At 35.1% G+C, this 20,511-nt stretch overlaps 2 protein-coding genes across 9 annotated transcripts in view; one reads left to right on the top strand and one right to left on the bottom strand.

Moving 5' to 3' along the window:
* LOC127789300 (uncharacterized) overlaps positions 1-7,046 on the top strand; it is a 31,259-nt gene extending 24,213 nt beyond the window's left edge. Inside the window, exon 2 of the mRNA XM_052318182.1 lies at positions 6,471-7,046. Within this exon, the coding sequence (XP_052174142.1) occupies positions 6,471-6,808 (338 nt within the window). The 3' untranslated portion in view covers positions 6,809-7,046. The remainder of the gene's footprint in view (positions 1-6,470) is intronic.
* LOC127789298 (protein EMSY-LIKE 3-like) lies at positions 6,998-14,214 on the bottom strand. Of its 8 annotated transcripts, none has more exons than XM_052318173.1 (10): positions 13,939-14,214; positions 13,076-13,278; positions 12,867-12,976; positions 12,517-12,766; positions 12,222-12,449; positions 10,593-10,661; positions 8,157-8,372; positions 7,997-8,065; positions 7,848-7,911; positions 6,998-7,305 (listed from the first exon to the last, which is right to left on the bottom strand). In XM_052318173.1, exons 1-10 carry the CDS (start codon positions 13,967-13,969, stop codon positions 7,226-7,228), a joined length of 1,320 nt encoding a protein of 439 aa, XP_052174133.1. In that variant the 5' UTR covers positions 13,970-14,214; the 3' UTR covers positions 6,998-7,225. The 8 variants fall into 8 exon arrangements, with proteins under 8 accessions (XP_052174133.1, XP_052174135.1, XP_052174138.1 ...); XM_052318175.1 differs by having other exon boundaries at positions 6,998-7,299; XM_052318178.1 differs by having other exon boundaries at positions 7,997-8,043.
* Positions 14,215-20,511: the final 6,297 nt, after the last annotated feature.

Raw genomic sequence — 20,511 nt, 5'->3', positions numbered from 1 at the left:
GCAATAGCCAATAGTGACTTCCCCTCCAGCTGGAATCGGTGTCTTTGTCTCTCAATTCAGTTAATTCGACCGATCTCAAGCAATAAATTGGAGCAGCTCACTAAGCGATGACTCCCGACTGACAAAGAGGCTTTCGAATCGATTGCTAGCTTCCTTCGGTCAATCAGATTCAATAATCGCCCCAACCCATGCCCAATCACCGTCCAATTTGCTCCAGAATTTCCCAGAGTTTGCTGCTTCTTGAATCTCCTTTCGTAACTTGTTCGATTCCACACCCAATCACCGACCAAGCTCCGTAACCACCGAAATTCCTTGTCCCTACCTTGGCTCAAATCGCAGAACTCCACTTCCAGATTACAGCTAAGATCAAGGTCGGTTGCGTTAGATTCCTCTCTGAGGAACGTCACCTCCAATTTCCAGTCAGATTAGATTACGGAACCAGCTCCGCCTACGCAATTCAAATCGAAGTTTGCGGCCGAACGTCCTCCTCTTGCTTCGCCTCCCAAGATTGACCGATAGTTGCTTGCTCGCCTGGTTACAATCGGCCCTTGGTTCCTTCGGAATCGGATCGGAAATGTTGGTCGGTGTGATCCGTTGAAGCTCTTCGAGAGTTCGACTGTATCACTGGAAATTCACGGCTAAGGATTGATCGACCTTCTTCGCCTTCAGTTCCGAGCCCACACTCACCTCCTCGTGCGTCGGAATTGCCTAGCCAAGTCGCCTTCAAATCCCGAACTAGAATTACAGCCAATAGTCGATCGGAATTCACCAGCGGATCTCGGATCAATCCTTGTTTCCTTCCTACTTAGATCTGAAATGCAGACAAAATCGCTGCTCGAACTCGCCTGAACTATCTGTTTCCGTAATCGCTCAAGCCTGCATCCACTTCCAACCACACCACCCTGAACTACCTTCAGATTCTCTCGGAGTCACTGTCGAAACTCACCTAGCTGCTTTGCTTCGTCTCCAATTCCGAGCCAAAATTGCTTTGCTCGGCCTCGCCACTTGCAACTGATCTATAATCAACCACCTTCCTTATTCACTGTAATCTCAATCGAAATCATTGGGGTTCCGCGCCTTCAAATCCACCAAAAGTTACTCGAAGGACTCGCCTGGTCTGCTTCCACGCCTTGTCTCTTCCAGTCACGTTCCTTGTTGTCAAGAGTCCTTCCAGTACGCTTTCAATTTCCGTATCGTTCGAACAGCAACATTCGTTTCAATTTCTGAATCATTGGAACAACAACGTTCAATTTCAAATCATCACTGGACTCGAAGTGATTCATCGATCGCCTTCTGCCATTCCGAACACCTTCTAGCGCGCTTCAATTAAACAGATCAACACGCGGCCTGACGTCGGAATCACAGCCGAGGACGACCGGCTCTGATACCAAATGTCACGACCCTAGGGTTTAGCTAGGGTCTAGGAAGGAAATGAGAGGAATTTGGAAGAGGAACGGAGAAGAAATTGGAGGGAGATATATTGCAGAAATCAGAGAAATGAGGGAGAGCAAGGAAAGAATCATAGAGAGAAAATAGGGAGGGAAAACATGAATTCATTCTATTCTTTCAGCATACCTTTCTCTACATATTATGGCCTATTTATAGGCTGTTCAACTAGAAGTAGAGTCTAGGAACAGCACCATGTGCACTACAACAGAACTAATAGCATTTCCTAACCAACAATGTAACCAATTATAGCTTTAACCCTAAAATAACCCAAGGGTCAATAGAGAGAAATTGGGGAAGAATCAAACTGAGAGGGGGGAAGAACGACAAGAATTAGAGAGAGAGAAGGTTCGGGGGAGAGAGAGAGTTCAGAAAGAGGGAAAGGATTCCATTTATAGCATCAAAATTATCCCCATCCTCCCTCAAGAATAGTGGGAAGCAAGTTCTGACACTTGGGTTATAAAAAAAAAAAAAAATTATCCCCATCCTCTTACTATCAGCGTTTTATAGGCAATTCCATGGCTGTAACAGCTGTATCAGCCATATGTATGACTAACCAATTCATAACAGAATGCACTATTACAAATATACCCTCCTAGTACTAATTACAATTATGCCCTCGTGGTTCCCTAGGGTCGTGACACTTCTAGATGATTATCAATTTGAAAACCACCAAACTATCATCTATCTCCTTAAATATGACTAAATCCCAGGTCATCCCTGTAGTCTCCATTCAAATCTATCCAGGCTTCAAACAAAAGAAAAGTAGCTTATAAAAGGGTTCTAACAACCAAGATTCAGCTTATGATTTTTGGGACTGCCAGCGTGAGTTAGGACACCAGAGGCTTTTTTATCAGAAGGGATAAAAATGAAGGGAATGAACGAGAATGGAAGAGTAAAGGGGGAAGATAATGGTACCATTCCATTAAGCTCAATTCCTTCTATATGATGATGTAACCATATTTATAGAATTTTAAAGATAACGATATGTTTATCTGTTACTTTTAGATATATCACTTTTTTTTTTTTGTTATTTGTTTTTATCTTTTTCATCCCTGATCTCTATGTCTCTTAATTTAAATTCTAACACTTTCCATCAAGAAGAACATGGGTCATGTGCAAATATTCATCACATATATATTTCAAGACCCCCCCTTTCTTCCTCCACCACACACACAACAACCATCAGCCAGCCTTAAGGTGGGGTTGTCTACATGGCTTCTAGTTTTCCAATTATCTCTATCTATGATCATATATTCCGTAAAGCCATTATATCTCATGTCATGCTTAAAAGTTTTTCACTATTTTTTTGGTGTTTACTTTTTTTGTTGCAAACTTTTCTCTCCATAATAAAAATTAAATCTTGGTAGCAATGGTAAGGCTGCTCTTTTGTAACTGAAAGGTTGTAGGTTTGAGTAGCAAAAATAGCCTCTTTGCAAAGGAAGGATAAGGTTTCATACAAAAGGACCCTTTGATGGCCCTCACAAATGCCATGTGCACTAGGAAGGCCCCTTTATTTCGATTGAGATATTGAAAGAGAAATACAAATCCATAACTAATTTTTCTTGAATCTCAACAATATAACAAATGAGCATTATCAGATGCATTGTGCCACTTGACAAGTAGTCGAATTAGCTTAAAACGATCTAAAATGCCAAAGGCCATAATATACGCTTATAACACAAACAAATAACTTTATTATGAATGGCAAGAGTTAATGATGTATCCCAAACTTGTGGTTATAGTTTATAAATGATAAAACTTGCCATCCAATGCTAGAATGTTCTTTACTAACACAAATAAGTGATTCATCCATGGCCATTGTATCACCACCAGAGGATCTCAGCATTGACTCTTTAGCCTCTAATACCAAGTAAATGTATGAGGATGTCATGTCCCCGATGCACAAGCTTTTGCTAGGGTTCTGAAAGGGTTGTTCTTCTATGCAACCTTACTTAACTTTGCAAAGAGGCTATTTCTACTACTCAAACTTGTGACCATCTAGTCACAAAAGAATAACCTTATTGTTGCTACCAAGACTTGCTATCTAATAGCATTTAAATACAAAAATAAAGAAAAAATTTATAAGGGGGGGATAGTACTCTACTCCATTTAGCTCAACTCACTGTATATAGAGATACAACCATATTAATAGAGATAAACCCTAAACCATATAATATATAACTAAAGATAAAGATAAGTTTATCTCCATCTGTTAAACCTTAGGGATTTGAACTAAAGCTAGAGTTTATCCATTATTTTTAAATCTATCACTTATCTCTTTCATTTTCAACAACACATCAAGCCTAAATCCCACTATGTGGTATCAACTACATGAATTCTAACTTGTTAACTATTTCTATCTATGGCCTTTTGTAAGGTCTTTATAACTCATGTCTCATATCATACCTAAAAGTCTCCCACCCAAGTTTTTCTTGGTCTTTTCCCACCTCTTTTGCAAAATATTTATTCCATTTCATCCTTTCTCTTCATAGGAATCTCTACCAAACTATTTTATTGTTTTTCAAGCATCTTTTCCTCAATAAGAGCCACTTTGACCTTACTATAATATCTACATTTCTAATTTTATATTTTTTTGTATAGTTGCACATTCACCTTAATCTCCTCATCTCTGTAACGCTCATATTTTGCACATGTTGGTGCTTAGCTTTAAGAAATCTAACTACACATAAAACTTTGGATGCACTTTTCCATTTTAACCATTCTACCTTACTTCTTGTGTAACATCCACATTAATCTCTCCATCCTTTTGGATGATTGATCTAAGATATCTAAACTGATATTTTCTTGGTTATTTTCTTGGTATGACTTGATCGTCAAGTTTTACTATAATATCATCCAAACTTACATTTTTAATGAACTTTCCTATAATATATTCAGCTCTTTATTTACTTAAGATAAAATTTCTAGATTCCAAAGCGTTCCTCCATATCTTTTGTCTCATCCAACAACAAATTGTCACCAAGGCACTTCTACTTGGATAGCCTAGCAAGTTTATCCATTACTACAACAAAAAGGCAAAGGGTTAATGTAATCCAATTGTAATTGGAAAATCTTTAATATCTCCTTCACATGTTTGCAGTCCATGATACAAGTCTTTAATAACCTTTTGTAAGCAATTTAGATTCATTGATTCTCTAAAACCCTCCACAAGACTTCTCTAGAAATTTTGTGTAAGCTTTTTCTAAATCTATAAACATTGTAAATCCTTTTGTTTATCTCAATACCTTTCCGTTTGGTGCCTCAACAAGTATATTGCTTCCATCATTGACGTACCAGGCATAAAACCAAATTAGTTTTCAGACGCCTTAGTATTAGGATCGCTCTAATACGACTTTGTTCAGAATCTAGGTCAATCACAATCACATACAGAAATCAAGAAAAAATAACACAGAATATTTAATGTGGTTCCACCTCAATGACTACATCCATGATCCCATAACAATGGGGTAATTCACTAAAAATAGTTTTTGTCAGAAAACTAAAAAACTCTCAACAACCCAATTTTGGACAGATAAACTGAAAAATCCTTGCAACCATCACATCTCATATAACCAGTTGGCCCCAAACTTTGACGATACAATTATCTAACTATGAAACACTTGGAACACAACTTCTAGATAATTGGTTGGCCAAACTCTGAAGACTATTAATCTTGAGTTGTGGTCCAATTTACAATTGAATTGGGGATGCTTATTCTAATTGTACTAGGACTCCTGTACATATCCCTATTTCCATTCACAATGAAATTGGGTTTTACTAAGAGATTCTATCTCTATCAAACCAGAATTTGAGTAGTTATGCTAAGGCTTTCTTTCCCTTCTTAATCTTTGCTTACTCATTCTCTCCTAAAGTTAAAACAAAAAAATACCCTCTTCTATCAGGATATAATCAGCCCAATTGTTTTTTTATTCTTCATCTTTTTCAACGGCTGCTTGATTTTGTTTGGACATGCATGTCTATTGAACATGTAATTCTTATTTTTTTCCGAGTTACTAAGATGCCCCAATGTAAAATTTTTTTCTCTACCTTTATTGAATAACTTAGAAAAATACTCCTTTCTTCTCTCCATTCCATCTCTCCTTGATCGCCCCATCATTTACTAGTACTTTTTAGTTTTTGACTTTGCTTCATTAACTGTGTTTTTGTTTGTTATAAAAGATTATCAAATATCTTGGAAACTTTTGTAAAATGTACGACTGGTTAAGGTGATTTATTACTATTACCACTTGTGGAGGTGTACCTTAAGTTCATATGATCTTCTGCCCACCCTTTAGCAGAATTTCCAAGATGGATTGAAATTATCCAATTCATATATAATTTATTGCATATAGCTGTATGAAATTGATAAAGTAAATTTAATCTGAACTTTTGTCACTTTAGCTACCTGCTTAAATGGAATTCTCGTGCTGTTCTTTGTTGATGGGTTTTTTTTTTTTTAATTCGAACCTTGTTCTAGATTCCTAGAGGCTTACTTGATCCAGTTTTGTACAGAGTGCAAGAAGACCTGCACTCCATGTTCCACTTCACTTGTTTGAGAGGGTCAAATGATTACAACATTCAAAGTTGTGAATTTGATTATGACTTGAGATTCTCTTGTGCGGTCGCATTAGCTTTAAGGGATTCTTTTCTTCTTCATCTGAGAAATATAACACAAGGTACCCCATTGTTAAGATGCTATTTGATTTTATAGAACTAGGACATACAAAAATGTGCAAAGGCCAGTCTCATTACATACATGCGTAACTCATGAGTGCATTAGAGGGTCATATTAACCACTTCTATCCCTGTTTCTGAAGAGAGAGCACGCATGACTCTAGTGACAGTTGATTTATATACGAGGTCAAGTGAAGCCACAGTGTCACCGCTGAGCCATTGGAACAACATCACCGTTCTATAACCCATGTTCCAATACTCTAATTATTGGAACAAGGTAGTTTTAATTATCTCAATAATCTTTACCTTTATCCTTTTTGTTTGTTAAACCCTTCATTTTCCAACAGGTGCCCCAATTGCTGGATCTGCTGTTGATCAGGTAGAGGAAGTCATTGGTTATGTCAGTCTGGGCTATCCTTTCGGTCGCCTTGCCTCCATTCTCTTTGGAGGTCACCACAAAGCTATTCTACAATCTCCTAAACCGAAGCTTTTCGTAATGGGGACTCGGGATGGGTTCACAAGCATTAAACAGCTGGAGAACAAATTAAAATCGGCAGCTGGCCGTGTTGAAACTCATCTGATTGAAGGAGTTGGCCACTTCCAGATGGAGGGGCCTGCTTATGATGCTCAGATGGTCAATCTGATTATAGGTTTCATCAGCTCATTATTGGATCCCGGAAGCTGAGAAACTCTGTACGATATGATCTCATCAAGGCCTAGGTATTGTGCGTTGTAGACAACACTTTCTTTGATTCTTGGTGGTGTGTATATAAGGCCAATCAATCCTACAAAATGGGATGGGATAAACGTGAGATGTGGGGCTATCCATCAGTCTCTGCTTTATGCTTATTAGCTTAATTAGGTGCTCTTTCGATTGACAGAGGAATATGATTGGCTTTAATACAAACAAAGCTTCAAGTTAACCATAAGTAGTAATATATTTCTGATACACCATATGGGATGGAAACCAAAGCAACCAAAATTTCTACAACTGACTGAGTGACCATATTTACATACAACTCTCCTTCCCAATGGATAGTAAAAATAAAATGCCATCCAGTTGCCATGTGATTGCAGCTCCAAAACTTTGCCCCACTCACCATCAACTCGACTGGTTGTTACTGCTGGGATCCCTCCATCCACCATTCATTTTTTGACCATTTGGGATTTGCTGTTCTGCATCTGATCCAAAACAATGTGAAAAACGAGTGTCCGGGGGAAGGGAGAAAGAGAAACACACTTTAGAGATCGTAATCCATCAGATAGAACATCTTCAAGCAATGGCATTAATTAATTCCCGCGATGTATCATTGCACGAAGAAAAGACACCTAATAGAAAAACTTTTTGACTACAGCCCGGTGATAATCAATAAACTGTTGCACCAAATCACAACAAAACGTCTGGATCTTTCTACATTATTTCAGTAATTTTATCTGGAACAAGGAAAGAAAATGAGATAAAAGAGGAAGCCATTTTATAGACATTTGGCCGGTTCATAATTTTTCAACAGAGTGGCGTCCCAGTTTATTTCTAGCATCAATTATCCGCAAATGTGCGGACATATTTTAGACATTCTGGCCATCCATCTTTTGTCCAGTCTTCAAATAGTTTCCCCAACAACTAACAAATATATAAACAGCATGAGACTACTTCCACCTATTCGGAGCTCCAAAGAGTACTACAAAACATAGAGAGATTATTTATTTACGCATGTTTTTATTACCACTTTCACTGTCAGATGCATCTGCAAGCTTGTCAATCACATCAATCAATGCTTGCTCATGATCCTGCATGGACAACAACGCGGGTTGTTAGTAGCCCGAACAAGGATTGCCAAGCGAACCCTGCTGGGATGCTTTGTTCAGTTCAAACCTTGAGCATTTTCTTTGCCTTCTGAATTTCAAGAAGATCAGGTTGACCTGCATCAAAAACCCTCTCCACCTGTGAAAGTTGAAAGGTGAGGACAAAAAGGTGTACAAAGTATGAAACAAGTACTTCAGGATAAGTTCGCCAAAGGTTATATGAAATATACCTCTTTTATTAAGGTTTCCGTATGAAGTATTTCAATTTCATTTGGAACCTTTCCTACTCCATTCTGTAACCGAGGCAATTCTTTTCTCAATTGATCCTCTGCTGATCCCCTCTCTCTTCTAGCAATCCCATGGCTCACAGAACTATCAATTTCATGGCCTCCTCGCTGAGATATTCCTGGATCCTCACCCACCCAACGGATATCGTCTGGTGAAATCTGCAATTGAACAAAACAACACTCCAGTCACTAGGAAGAAACATGCCATCTTATGGAGTCGGAATTTAACTGAAATTTATATGAAGCAACCACTACCAGAAAGGGAAAAAAAAAATGTGCTAGCACTACAGTCCAAGAATTGACACAGCTGCCAAATATAAGTCACCCCAAAAGAATGTGGCACAGGCAAAAAGTCTTTCCTGCTTCATTTTTACCTCAGAATCACACAACATTCCTCACTTAGGAATCAGATGAACCACTTACGTAAAACATCTATGGAAAATCTAGTACTACTTTCACCAATCAGAACAGAAACTTTCATGCCTGTGACCCTTTTTGAAATTTATCCTTTTGAACAGGCACGCCATCCTCACTTTTACTTTGTATTGCTCTTACTAATTTTCCCTGCTCAAAATGGCAGGACAGAACTTTTTCAGACAATCGAATTGAATAGGCAACAGTTCAGTTTCTGCTCATTCTTTATTTGCTTTATAAAATATCATATATTTTTTTAATTGATTTCATTAAGTGAAAGTGGGAAAACACAATCCAACCTAGAAGTATAATTTTTGTTTGTTTTAACATTATCCGATTTTTGCAAGATCCCATATTTATTTGTTTGAACACTATTAAAATAATTTATATTTGAAAGTATTTTCAAAGTCATATCTACATTTATCTTATTATCTATTTCATGTTAAATATGTTTATTAATTTTTTTGTCAAATTAGTGCCTTGTTTCGCTCAGGCATTATTGGGGACCTAGTGCTGGAAGAAATATAATGTCATGGCAATACCCATTGCCTCGGCAACAGTCTATAGCAAGCATCATTAATTGTACTGGAATAGTGATTTACTGTTTCCAACCTGAACTGAATATCCAAACTGGAATCCTATAATAAAAGACCTGATCATAAAATGTGAATCACCTGAGTTCAGCCAAAGGGATTTTCCCCTCAGGTGATTGCAGTTCAGCTTCATTCAATATCAATGCTTTATTGCAGGTTAAGATTCCCCCACCTGAGGATGGATGATCCCTCCATTTTGGACTGGCAGTAGCCCTAGAATGAATGCCTCGTTCTCATTGTTTGCTTAATGGAATTCTAACTCATAGCTTTTGGGTGATATCAGAGCCATTATTGCTCCACCACCTTCTGTGCTGGCTAAACAATCAAGTTGAGAAATCATTGACCAGTTTTTGCTGCTGTAGTTTGCAGATCCTCGTTTGGGAGCTTCTTTGAAGGCAGTTTATAGGCTCCAATTAGGATGGAAGCCATCAAATCAGCCAAGGCATGACTCTTCATCATCTTTGGGATTATACAATAGATTTCATATTCTGACAATAGCCATCAAGCTATTTGTTTGAAAAGTGTAGGCTTCAATAGAAGGTGTTTTATAGGATCACGTGGTCACTAAGTGCAAAATTTGTAACTTGAAGCAAGTCTCAAATTTTGCGTGATGAATACCAATGCATTGACATCAGACTAGAAATTGATTCCATGACAGCTTTACATTTTTATACTTGATGATCACATTATGACTTGGAAGGCGAGAGGCATGTCACCCAATGGGAGAAAGATTTTCTATTAGCTTGTTTTGTGTCGTCCTTTGTGACCAAGGGATTGCAGCTTCTTTTAAAAAAAAAATAAAATCTGGGAAGGCTTTATAGACATCTGAGAGTTACCCAGGGTGTCCTTTCATATCTGAACATTGTTGCTTAAGTCTATTCTCAGCAGCTTAAGATAACGTGTGGATGCAAAAGCTACTACAATCTGTCAATCAACTTCTGGCCACTCCCAAAGGGCTCAAGAGATTTGGAATAGCATTTATTCAGCTATTTGAGTTGCAAGTATTTTGCGCTTTAACTGGGTTATTTTTTTCTTGTAGATACAAGGTTTCAGTTTTTCACTGCGAGCATCTTTTGGATATCACTTGCTAAATCTATGGGGGTTCCTCTAGTAGTCATGAAAAAAATATTGCAAAGCAAGCAAAGGACCATCAAACTAGTCAAAAATTCCAAGTACAAGGGTAAGAAGAATTTAGCCTTTTTAATGAACAAAATACAGTACAGTGACCAATTTGGTATGAAGTGCAAAGTTCAGGGACTAATGGTGTAATTTACCCGAAGATTAAACATATACACAATACCTGTTGCAAAGAACTAGCTGCAAGAAAATAGGAAATAATTGTGCTAACTATTCCAAATAATGCTGGAGATACCTCTTTCAAGTTAACCCACTCCCAGGTCTCCTTTGCTGTGTGTATGTCATAGACCAGAGCATGTCTACCCTGGAAATAATAATAAAATGAAAAATTATGACTACAACATTGTCAGATAAGAAGCAGAGATCTCAGAACATGTCTTATCATGGTGCAAATTGATGCATGTCTTATCATGTCTTATTTTTCAATGTTTTTTTTTTTTTTTTCCCACCATCAGACACTTTACTAACATTTGAGAGATACTTGTGTCCATTATAGATTCTAGTTGACTATTGTTTAAACAAATTAGAACCACATTATAAGTTTGAAAAAATCAATTGAAAATTTAAATGAAATAGAAAGGAGGCAAATTTATATTTATTAGTCCTCCCTCTTTAAACTGTTTGGTATGACAAAATTTCGGCAACATAAACATTAACAACTATTAACCACTCTTGTTTTCTATTGTAAAGGTGAATTATCTTCATGTTTACATATATGACATACAATTTGTTACTTGACATGTCTCTGAGATATTGTGTTTGATTATTTTTTTTTTAATTACCATGTCTTTGTGTGTGTGGCTTGCATGTAGTGTTTGTGTGCCTTAACCACATCCATACTTCTTAGATTGTCATACAAAAGGAAACAAGTGCAGTTATGACTAAGCAGACAGCATATCAAGTCAAAATTGTAAGCCAAATATTTTTTTCCCTAGTTTTTATGATGCAAGCTTAAACTTCAATAAGGCCTTCCATCTTGTGGCTTGTGTGCAGAGGACGGGATAATTACTAAATGTGAAGTTATCCTTAAATATTTCATAGCATTTAAAGCAAGTAGCCAAAGTTGACAATACCGTTCCTTAACTATATTGACTAAAAATGGTAAAAGGGGGGGGGGGGGGGGGGGGGGGGGCAGTAGGGATAATTACTAAATGTGTAGTTATCCTTAAATATTTAATGCGAGCAAACCAACGTTGACAATACCGTTCTTTAACCATATTGACAATTCTGTTCCGTAACCACTCATTTCATAATAATGATAATACACAAAACTACTGATAAAATACCACTACTCTAACATAAAATACCATTAAATCTATATCACTAAAAATATAAACATCATTAAACAGAGAAAAGGAAAAAAGAGAATAACATTTTTTGTTGAAGCTGTGATTAGGATATAATAGCATATGATATAATGGCCTTACAAAGGATACGAGGATACAACCTGCTGGAGGTTTAGAATTCATGTGCCTGAAGGATGAAGTTTTACAATTGTTCTAACCAAAAATTTATTGTATTTATAACTTTTATCCTAAAAAGAAGTTCTAAAAAGACATATTGCATCCTTAGGTGTGTCTAACCCATGAACATGTACAACTACTGAATGTCTTAAACATATCCAAGAATAAACAAGTAATGAAAAGTTATGAAAAGCCATTTTTTCATGTCCAACATGTATCCCAAAGTGTCCATGAGTGTACATGTTCAAATGACTGAACACCCCAAATGACGAGTCCATATTTTCCTAGTTCCTTTTGCAAACATGGTTCACCTTTCACCCACTTGAGATGTTAAATAACTGTTTGCTTGAAAACAACTGGTAAGGCAAGCCCCAACTTCTCAATCAAGACCCTGAACATACCTCCAAAGGATTGTAGTCAGTTATGACAGCCTCATAAAAGGTGTTGTCTTCTGGCCATCGAGTCATCACTTTCCTTCCAATTAATGGATCACGCGTTGCTGCTTCAGCAGGTTCTTTTGCAACAGCAGCACCAGAAGAACCACGATTTGCAAAATGTCCCATGCCAGTAGTCCCTGTAGAAGTATACTGCATAGACTTCAATGACGATAAACCAAATACTGGCTGCCCCTGTTGATGAAAAGAGAGGTCAAACTATATATTTATTCGCAACTCAAACAGCAAATAATCAACATACAGGTCTATTAACCCTTCTGCCTCCATTTCCTACTGTGGGCCCTCGTTTTTCTGCAGAATGTGAAGGCTGCACAGATGCAGCAACAGCCTGAGAGTGTAATGATCGCAGTGGTACACCAAATGACGGGTTTACTGATTGGGACATTTTCTGCTTCTTGCGGGATGCTGATGTTGGGCTGGGTACCAGATCATGAACAGGATGGGGTGTGCTGAGCATGGTGCCATGGTGTCCACTGGCTTGTCTCCACTCCCTATTAATTAGTAACCATAATATCCAATTCATTTCAGGATTGATAAAAATTGTTGCAGACCAAACTAACTATTAGCAGCAAACAGACACAATTTCCATACCTTATCCTACAGATGATATCATCAGCATTGACCCTGGTCAAAAGCTCCCTATGTTCATCATCTGACACTCTCAGCTCTTTCCTAAGTTCAGTTATTAAGCCTTCCTTCTCCTGCCAATTGAAGACATCATGAATAATTACTACCTGAACAGAAGAAATTTAAAGATCCAAAGCATATTCAAATAGGCAAAGAAGGGAGAAGTAATGTACCCATGTAAGGGCATCAGACTGTGCTTTAAAAGCCCGCAAGACTGCACTGTATGCTTCCTGTTCGAGTTGGTGAATTTTGGATTCCATTTCGCTATGCACCCTAGAAATCGGGATGGAGCTTACAACGGATCTTCCATTCCCTGCAACCCAGCCACCTCTTGAAACTCTATTATTGTACGATGGTGGAAGATCATCATCTGTTCCTGCACTTAGTTTGAATGCAACAATGAATGTCTCCAGAACACAAAGTCCATGAATAGATCATAAATTTATAGAAAATACAGCAATATTGTCTGATTTGGAATCTTATCTCAGTGCAGCTTAAGAAACCAGCACTCCCCCCCCCCCCCCCAACCCCACCTCAAAGAAAAAACTAGGGTTAGCTATATAAATCCGAATTTAATATTCAGCTATCTTAATGATCGTACTCTACGTCACCATGTCAATTACCTTATACTATACTACTAAGTGGTCGAGTGGCACAACACTATTGCTCCAATAACTCAAAATTCAATCAGGAACTAGAATTTAGAATATGAAACGTTGCTTATTGCAGAGAAGAGGGCTTTGAATGTTGATAACCTTCGTACAGCTGCGGCTAACGTCATCTCCAATTGCGCAGCTCATCATTAGAGGTCGAAGGGATAATATTTGAGTTCTTAATAGAAGTCAACAAAAATACACAACCAAACCTCATTATGGAACTGCATCTTTTCCCCAAAAACGCAACTCAACTGAACGCGAAAAGAAAAAAAAAAAAACCCTAAATCACAATAAGAAACCCCGCTGCACGCATCAAGCTACAAATACATCTACACGAACAAACAAACAGACACCCGTAACGCAACGATCTATTTTCTCACCGCTGGTGTCGACATGCGGCCCATAGTCCATAACACGCAGCTCCACCGGATCCTTTGCAGAAAACAGCAAACCCTAGAAGTCGAATACGGTTGATTCTGAGCGTGAAGCTTGTTTGAACGGCTACGAGTCTTCGAATGGGAGGAGAATTCGATGCGGCAGATTGTCAATGGACTCTTTGCCCATTGCTTCGTCTCTGTCTGGGCGAGAGGTTCAGCATTGGAGCTCAGACAAAGAGGGAGAATTTGAAGCTGCAAATCAATTTCCAGACGGAGGCATCGAAGACGTAAGCATGTGGTGCCATATATATACACAAGAGAAGTGATACAAGGCCCGAAAATTGTGACCCGAACCGACCCGACCCTACCTAAATTCTTTGCTCATTCCTAAGGGGACGTTTGGACTTTCCTAATTGAATTTCAGGTTTTAAAGTTTAAAATTTTTAAAGATTTTTAACATTGTGAAATATGAAAATCTTATAGATGGACTGTTAGCGATTTCTCATTTGAAGTTGTCAAATATTCAAAACATTACCCTTGATTTCTTATTTCAAATGACTCGATCGACGATAATATTTCTATCATCCTAAAAAATCGTCGAACAATCAATATATCATTTTCAATTTATTATTATAAGACTAACATTATAAAAACACTATTCTCAATTTCTCATTTCAAATGATTTAGTCAATGTTGGTATTCATATCTTTCTAATAATATCAATTGATCAAAACTCTATGAAGAAATATAAAGAACGAGATATTAAAATTAGTATATTACAATATCAATAGACCAAAATAAGCGTTAGTGACTATGATAGTATACGTTTTTTGATTTATTATTTCAAATAACTTAATCAATATTAATTTTCCTATTCTATTAAAAAATTACCGAACAATCAAAACATCATTCTCGATTTTTTATTACAAGACATGTTACCAAAATTGATTTCTTATTGCTTCTTATTTCAAATGACTAGTCAACGTTAACATTTTTGTCCTTCTAAAAAACTATAGAATAGTGAAAATGCCACTCTCAAATTTTTATTACATGATTAATATGGTCAAAATGTCACTCTTAATTTTTTATTTTAATCGACTTGATCGGTGTTAATATTTTCATTCTTCCAAAAATGTGAATTGGTCAAAAACACTATTCTCAATTTCTTCCACCACTATAATTTTTCACAAATTTTGACAATTTGTACATTACTCTAAAAGATTTTAGATTTTCAATGGGCCTGGGCCTGGGCCATGCAGTACTAAGTGGGGATTGAGATAGACTTCTCAGGCCCATATTGACAAAAGGTCAAGATGGCCGAAGCTTGGCCCAAAGGCCCAATCAGGCCCATAGAAATCCTTATAAAAGATTGTAGGAAAAAAAATTGATGAAATGAAAATATCAGAGCAATTTTGATTTGACTGTCAGTTTTGTTTATTTATTTTATTTGTTTAATGTGTTATTGTTTTCATTTTCTGAAAAAATAAATGATAATAAAAAATAAGGGCTTGTTTGACTACAACTTTGTTTTCAATCTTTTATTTTTGTTTTTAAAATTTTATAAACAAAAATTTCTTTTTTTGTTTACAAAATTTAAAAAAATTAAAAATTTAAAAAAATTTATTAAGCATACACATACTAAACAGTAGATGCAAAGGTTGACTCTTGATATTATAAGCACTAAATGGGTGATGACTTAGTCGATGATGGGGGATATTTTGGTTTTGGTAAAATTATGAAAATACTTATTTATTCAAAGGTGACACGTGTTTTAAGATATTCAAATTAATTACGAGTAAGGGACGTGACCTATTTAACTAGACCTGCCATAACTTGATCTCCACTCTTCTAGATTGTCTCACGAGTTACGATTTAACTATCTATATAGCACAATTGTAACCCTTTTCTACCTCACGATATGCGTATATAAGAACATGAATTTCAAGAAATATGTATATTAGTAATTACATATTGATTACTTAATTTCATCTTTAATATTGAAATTGATTTAATTATCGAATGATATATCAAATGATTAAGTCCCATTTTTACAAGTTAGATTGCACAAAAATGGAAACAATATATTTAGAAATAAAAATGAGAGAATGCATAAATAAATAAATATGAGGGACTTTTATAAATATAATTTTTAATATAAAAATTATAATAAATAATTATTTAATCTAAAAAAACATAAATTCCCTAATAAATGACTTACTAATTAAAAATAAACAATAATTTTTTTAAAAAATCATAAATAATATAATTTATAAAAGTTCGTCCACTTCATCATTCTCTTTTTTCTTTAGCATTTTCATCAAAGAGTATGGTCTCCAACTCTTAAAAATTTTTAATTATTTTTTAAAAAATTTTAACATAAAAAATTATATCTTAAAAATTTTGAGTTAGAAACGAAAAAAATCCGTCCTAACATTTTTATAATTGAAATGTGTTTATGATATTTTTCTAATATTACGAAGCGGTCTCCAAATGTTTGTAAAATTATAAAAATGGTCTAGAAAAGTTTTTTTAGTGTTTTGGTAGAGAAAATATTTTAAAAATATCGAAATGACATTCCTAAAACGTTTTCGAATATTATAATTTAGAAGATAAATAAATTTTGAAGACACTCAAAACAAGAACCTGATGCACTTGATTTTGTATAAACTCAATGATGATTAACTCTAATCATCATCATCAGTGGATCTGGAAGTGGCGTTAAAAGAAGAACTTTGATTGGATTCACGTGCAGGGCCACGTGATGCGATAGTAGTTTAATGTGGTGGGGCGGATATCATGGAAGCCGAGCCGGGAAACGCAGTAATAGTCAATTGAGCCTCACATGACATGAGCGGCTTCCACCTTCCAAAGCCGTAAAACTAGGCCTATGTAGGTCTCACTTTTTAAAAATATTTATATATTAATATATTATATATATATTTTGTAATGGGAGAAACTCGAGAGGTCTCTCGATAATTATCTAGGTTGGACCCATATCACATTATATAAAATCCATAATTTACTTACCCTACAACTCTAGGTTAATAGATAGATTCGTCGTAAGTCAAAATTCAAAAATATACATTCTTATATAAATATAGACGATTATATAATTTTAGACAAGGGTAGATTTAGACCCTTGATCTTGGAGTATTCTAAGTTTCAGAGTGCGTATAATAATTTATCTATAAAATTATAAAAAAATTACAAAAATATATTAAAATTAAATGTCAAAATAGAATCCCCATTTTCTCGAGCTTGTGGAAGGTTTTAAGAAAAAAAAATTGAAAAATCACCCATAAAATCGAAAAACAAAAACTTTCGTAAAAAACAACATCGTTTTTGACATTTCATTTAGTTTAATTATTTTGATTTTTTTCAGTACGAAGATCGAATCGAACTAAAATAATCAAAAGAGACAAATTTAAAACTAAACCGAATCAAAATACAAATTAAACTAGACTACCTATTTCAACCGATCGGTTTGTTAAATATTTCTCACCCTTAATACCAGTCTTATCATTTCATTTAAAACTTTATCTAAAAAAAAAGGTAATATGTTATGATCAAATGTCAATGAATGAACTTTCATGTAAAACTCTTTATTCTTTTAAGTAGTATTAGTTAATCAAGATATAGACTAAAAAATATAAGATATAAAAATTATTTTAAACTTTTATCTTTTCCAATGTATTTGTTAAACTTATCTGATGACGCTTGAAAAGGAAATCATATAACTTCTTATATGACATTTTCTAGATATATTTATCTATTTTTTCTCCAGATAAACATATCTTGGACTTTACAGATAATAAAAAATAACGCATATGTCATCTAGTGCATTTCAAAAAATTTAATAAACAGTTTGATAAAAATCTTAAAATACTTTCATTTTAACTATTTCATATTTTGATTCAAAAAGTATTTCAATCTTATCTTATACAAATTTATTTTATTGATTTTAACAAATACTAATATCACCTACAGACCACTGCTCTAGTATATATAAATATATATATATATATATAAGTACATATATTCATGCATATATTTTATGAAGAAAAGGTTATGCAAACCATGTGTAGGCAAGCCAGCAAACAAGCATGGAAGCAGCCCATATATATAAAACCTACTCCAACTCCCGCTGTCTTCTTCTTCCCCAATATAATCAGCCCTACCACTCTCACTTCACACGCTTGCTTCTCTTCGTCTCTACCACCAAACCCAAACGCCATGAAGACGATGATCAGTTGCAGAGCTTTGGCTGCTCATATCCTCGCCTTCTTCCTAATCCTTCTCCCCATTCTCCTGATCTTCTTCCAGTGCCCTCCATCATGGAAGAGTACTCTAACTCCCGGAGACACCATCCATGATCAGTCCAGGAAGCTGTTGTCTTCTCAGAGATCCATTATTAATGGAGCTGCAGAAGATCATAAGCGCAAGCAAGCTGTGGACGAGAGCCTGAGGAAGATGCCGCCAAGCTCTCCCAACCCTTCACAGAACAAGTAGCTAGCTAGCTGTCAGGGAGAGAAGAATTAACTCTTTCTTTGATCCAGCTGCTGGTTTTGCTTCATATTCAATCTGTGTTTTTGCTCAATGTAATAGTCATCTTACTCATCTCAGCTATATATATATATATATAGTCTTTATTTTCCTCTGATTTCTACTTTAAATCGACTCGGGATAGTGGGTGGTAGAGATATTCAAATTTTAATCTAGACCCAAAAATCAGTTCGGATCAATTGTATAGACCTCGGTTTATTTATAGAGTTTAACCAACTTTCAGTCTGGTCTGATCTAGTTCAAGATCGGTCTAAGATTGAAAATCAGTTATAATTAATATAATAATATTAGTTATTAATAATATACATATAATATATAGCATATTAAATTTTAAAATTTAAATATATATTATATGCATTTTTTTAAAAAAAAAATTATATTAAAAAAATAACAAAAAAATTGTTGGTTAGTAATGGGGTATTCATTAGATCTAGATAAGAGCCGATCGCATAGTCTGATTTTGTTCGATCGATCTTAACTTGTTTTGATTTTTATTTTTTCTTAACACATTTTTTTTAAAATGCATATATATAAATATCATCCAAACAATAAAACAAAATATAAACAAGACTCAACCAATTTATACTTTAATAATATGTTGTATATTATATAATATTTATTATTAATAAATAATATTATTTATTTTCAACTTATTTTTATTTGTGAACTAATCTCTGACTAGATTGAACCAAAAATTGATTGAAGTTAAAATTATAGATCGAGTACCAAATGGAAAGTTGAATACCTTAATTAATAAGAAGGGTATCACCAACCAAATATGTACCAACATAGAAAAACTATTTTTAAGATTTCAAATTCTTCAAAGAATGGAATTTGCATTCATATTTATTTTTATTTTTTTAATAAAAATAAAAATAAACAAATAAAAAACGACTAAACCTATATTTTTACTCTTATACGTTCACGTTTTTTTAGTGTGATCACTCTAATTTTTTGTTATTTTGATTATATTTCTAAATCTGTATTTTTTAGTAAATTTAACTCTTGTACTTTAATTTTTTTTTTGTTAATCAAAATAATAAAAAGTTTAGTTTGTCACAAAAAAAAAGTTAAAGTATAAGAGTTAAATTAATTCTAAAATCAAGTTTAAATATGTAATTGAAATAATAAAAAATTCAAACAATTACAAAAAAAAATGTAAAAATACTAGACAAAAATATAAAGTTGGCCAATAAAAAATACAACAATGCCAAACAGTCCCAAACAATGAATTCAACAGATCATGAGATCCAAATGGTGGGTTACAATCTTGCAGTGAACAAATCCAACTGTACATCTCTTGACTAAGTGGGAGAAGTTTTGTCAGCTAGAAGCCACATGAAGCATCCCATTAGGGAGCTCATCAGCTTATTAATGTTGAATAAATTTCTTGGCTTGCAGCAATTGTCAGATGCCACCACGGCCCTAATTTAATCAATTGTTGGGGAGCTCAAGATCAACTGTGGCATGTGCAGACAGAGCCCCATATGCCCAAACAAGAAGAAAGCCACCAAGTTTTGCCCATCTATCTTCATTGGTTGCTCCTCATCTATATATACCCACCTTTTAGCATTCAAGTTTGCTCTATAAAAGCCCCAAAAGTTGTTGGGGTTTTGGGGCCCTAGCATCTTTCCTGGCGCCTATGGGACTACTCACCCGGGGCTTAATATCTCGACCTGTTGGCACCCATGTTGGTGCAGTCTTTCATGTCCGCTCGCAGCTTAGTGTGAGGCTCAATGATATAAGAAAATAAAATTGTGCCTCTGCTAACAATTGCAGTTTTTGTCACAGTAGCAAGCGTTTGATCATCTCAGAAATATGTTTAAATATGATACATAATTGAAAGAGAATTAAAGAAATATCAAAATCTATAACTATTAGAATCTTACTGTAAACGAACTTTAAGTGGGTATTCGATAGATAAAATCAACACAAGAAGATTTATGTGTTTTAAATTGGTGCTCCTTCTCCCTAGCTCTCTAGTATCTGTGTGATAGTTCTTAATGAGACAAA

This window comes from Diospyros lotus, chromosome 13 (genome assembly GCF_014633365.1).
Source record: "Diospyros lotus cultivar Yz01 chromosome 13, ASM1463336v1, whole genome shotgun sequence".
In the NCBI taxonomy this organism is placed as follows: Eukaryota; Viridiplantae; Streptophyta; class Magnoliopsida; order Ericales; family Ebenaceae; genus Diospyros; species Diospyros lotus.
Note: the sequence above shows the minus strand (reverse complement) of the source record. Positions and strands in the feature narration are given on the sequence as shown.

Excerpts from the sequence above, each read along its gene's own strand:
- LOC127789298 (XM_052318173.1), bottom strand. The coding sequence starts at position 13,969 with ATGGACTATGGGCCGCATGTCGACACCAGCG. Across the intron at positions 12,977-13,075 it reads AGTCTGATGCCCTTACATGG|GAGAAGGAAGGCTTAATAAC; the intron begins GTACATTACTTC and ends TTCAATTGGCAG. Across the intron at positions 7,912-7,996 it reads AGGCAAAGAAAATGCTCAAG|GATCATGAGCAAGCATTGAT; the intron begins GTTTGAACTGAA and ends TTGTCCATGCAG.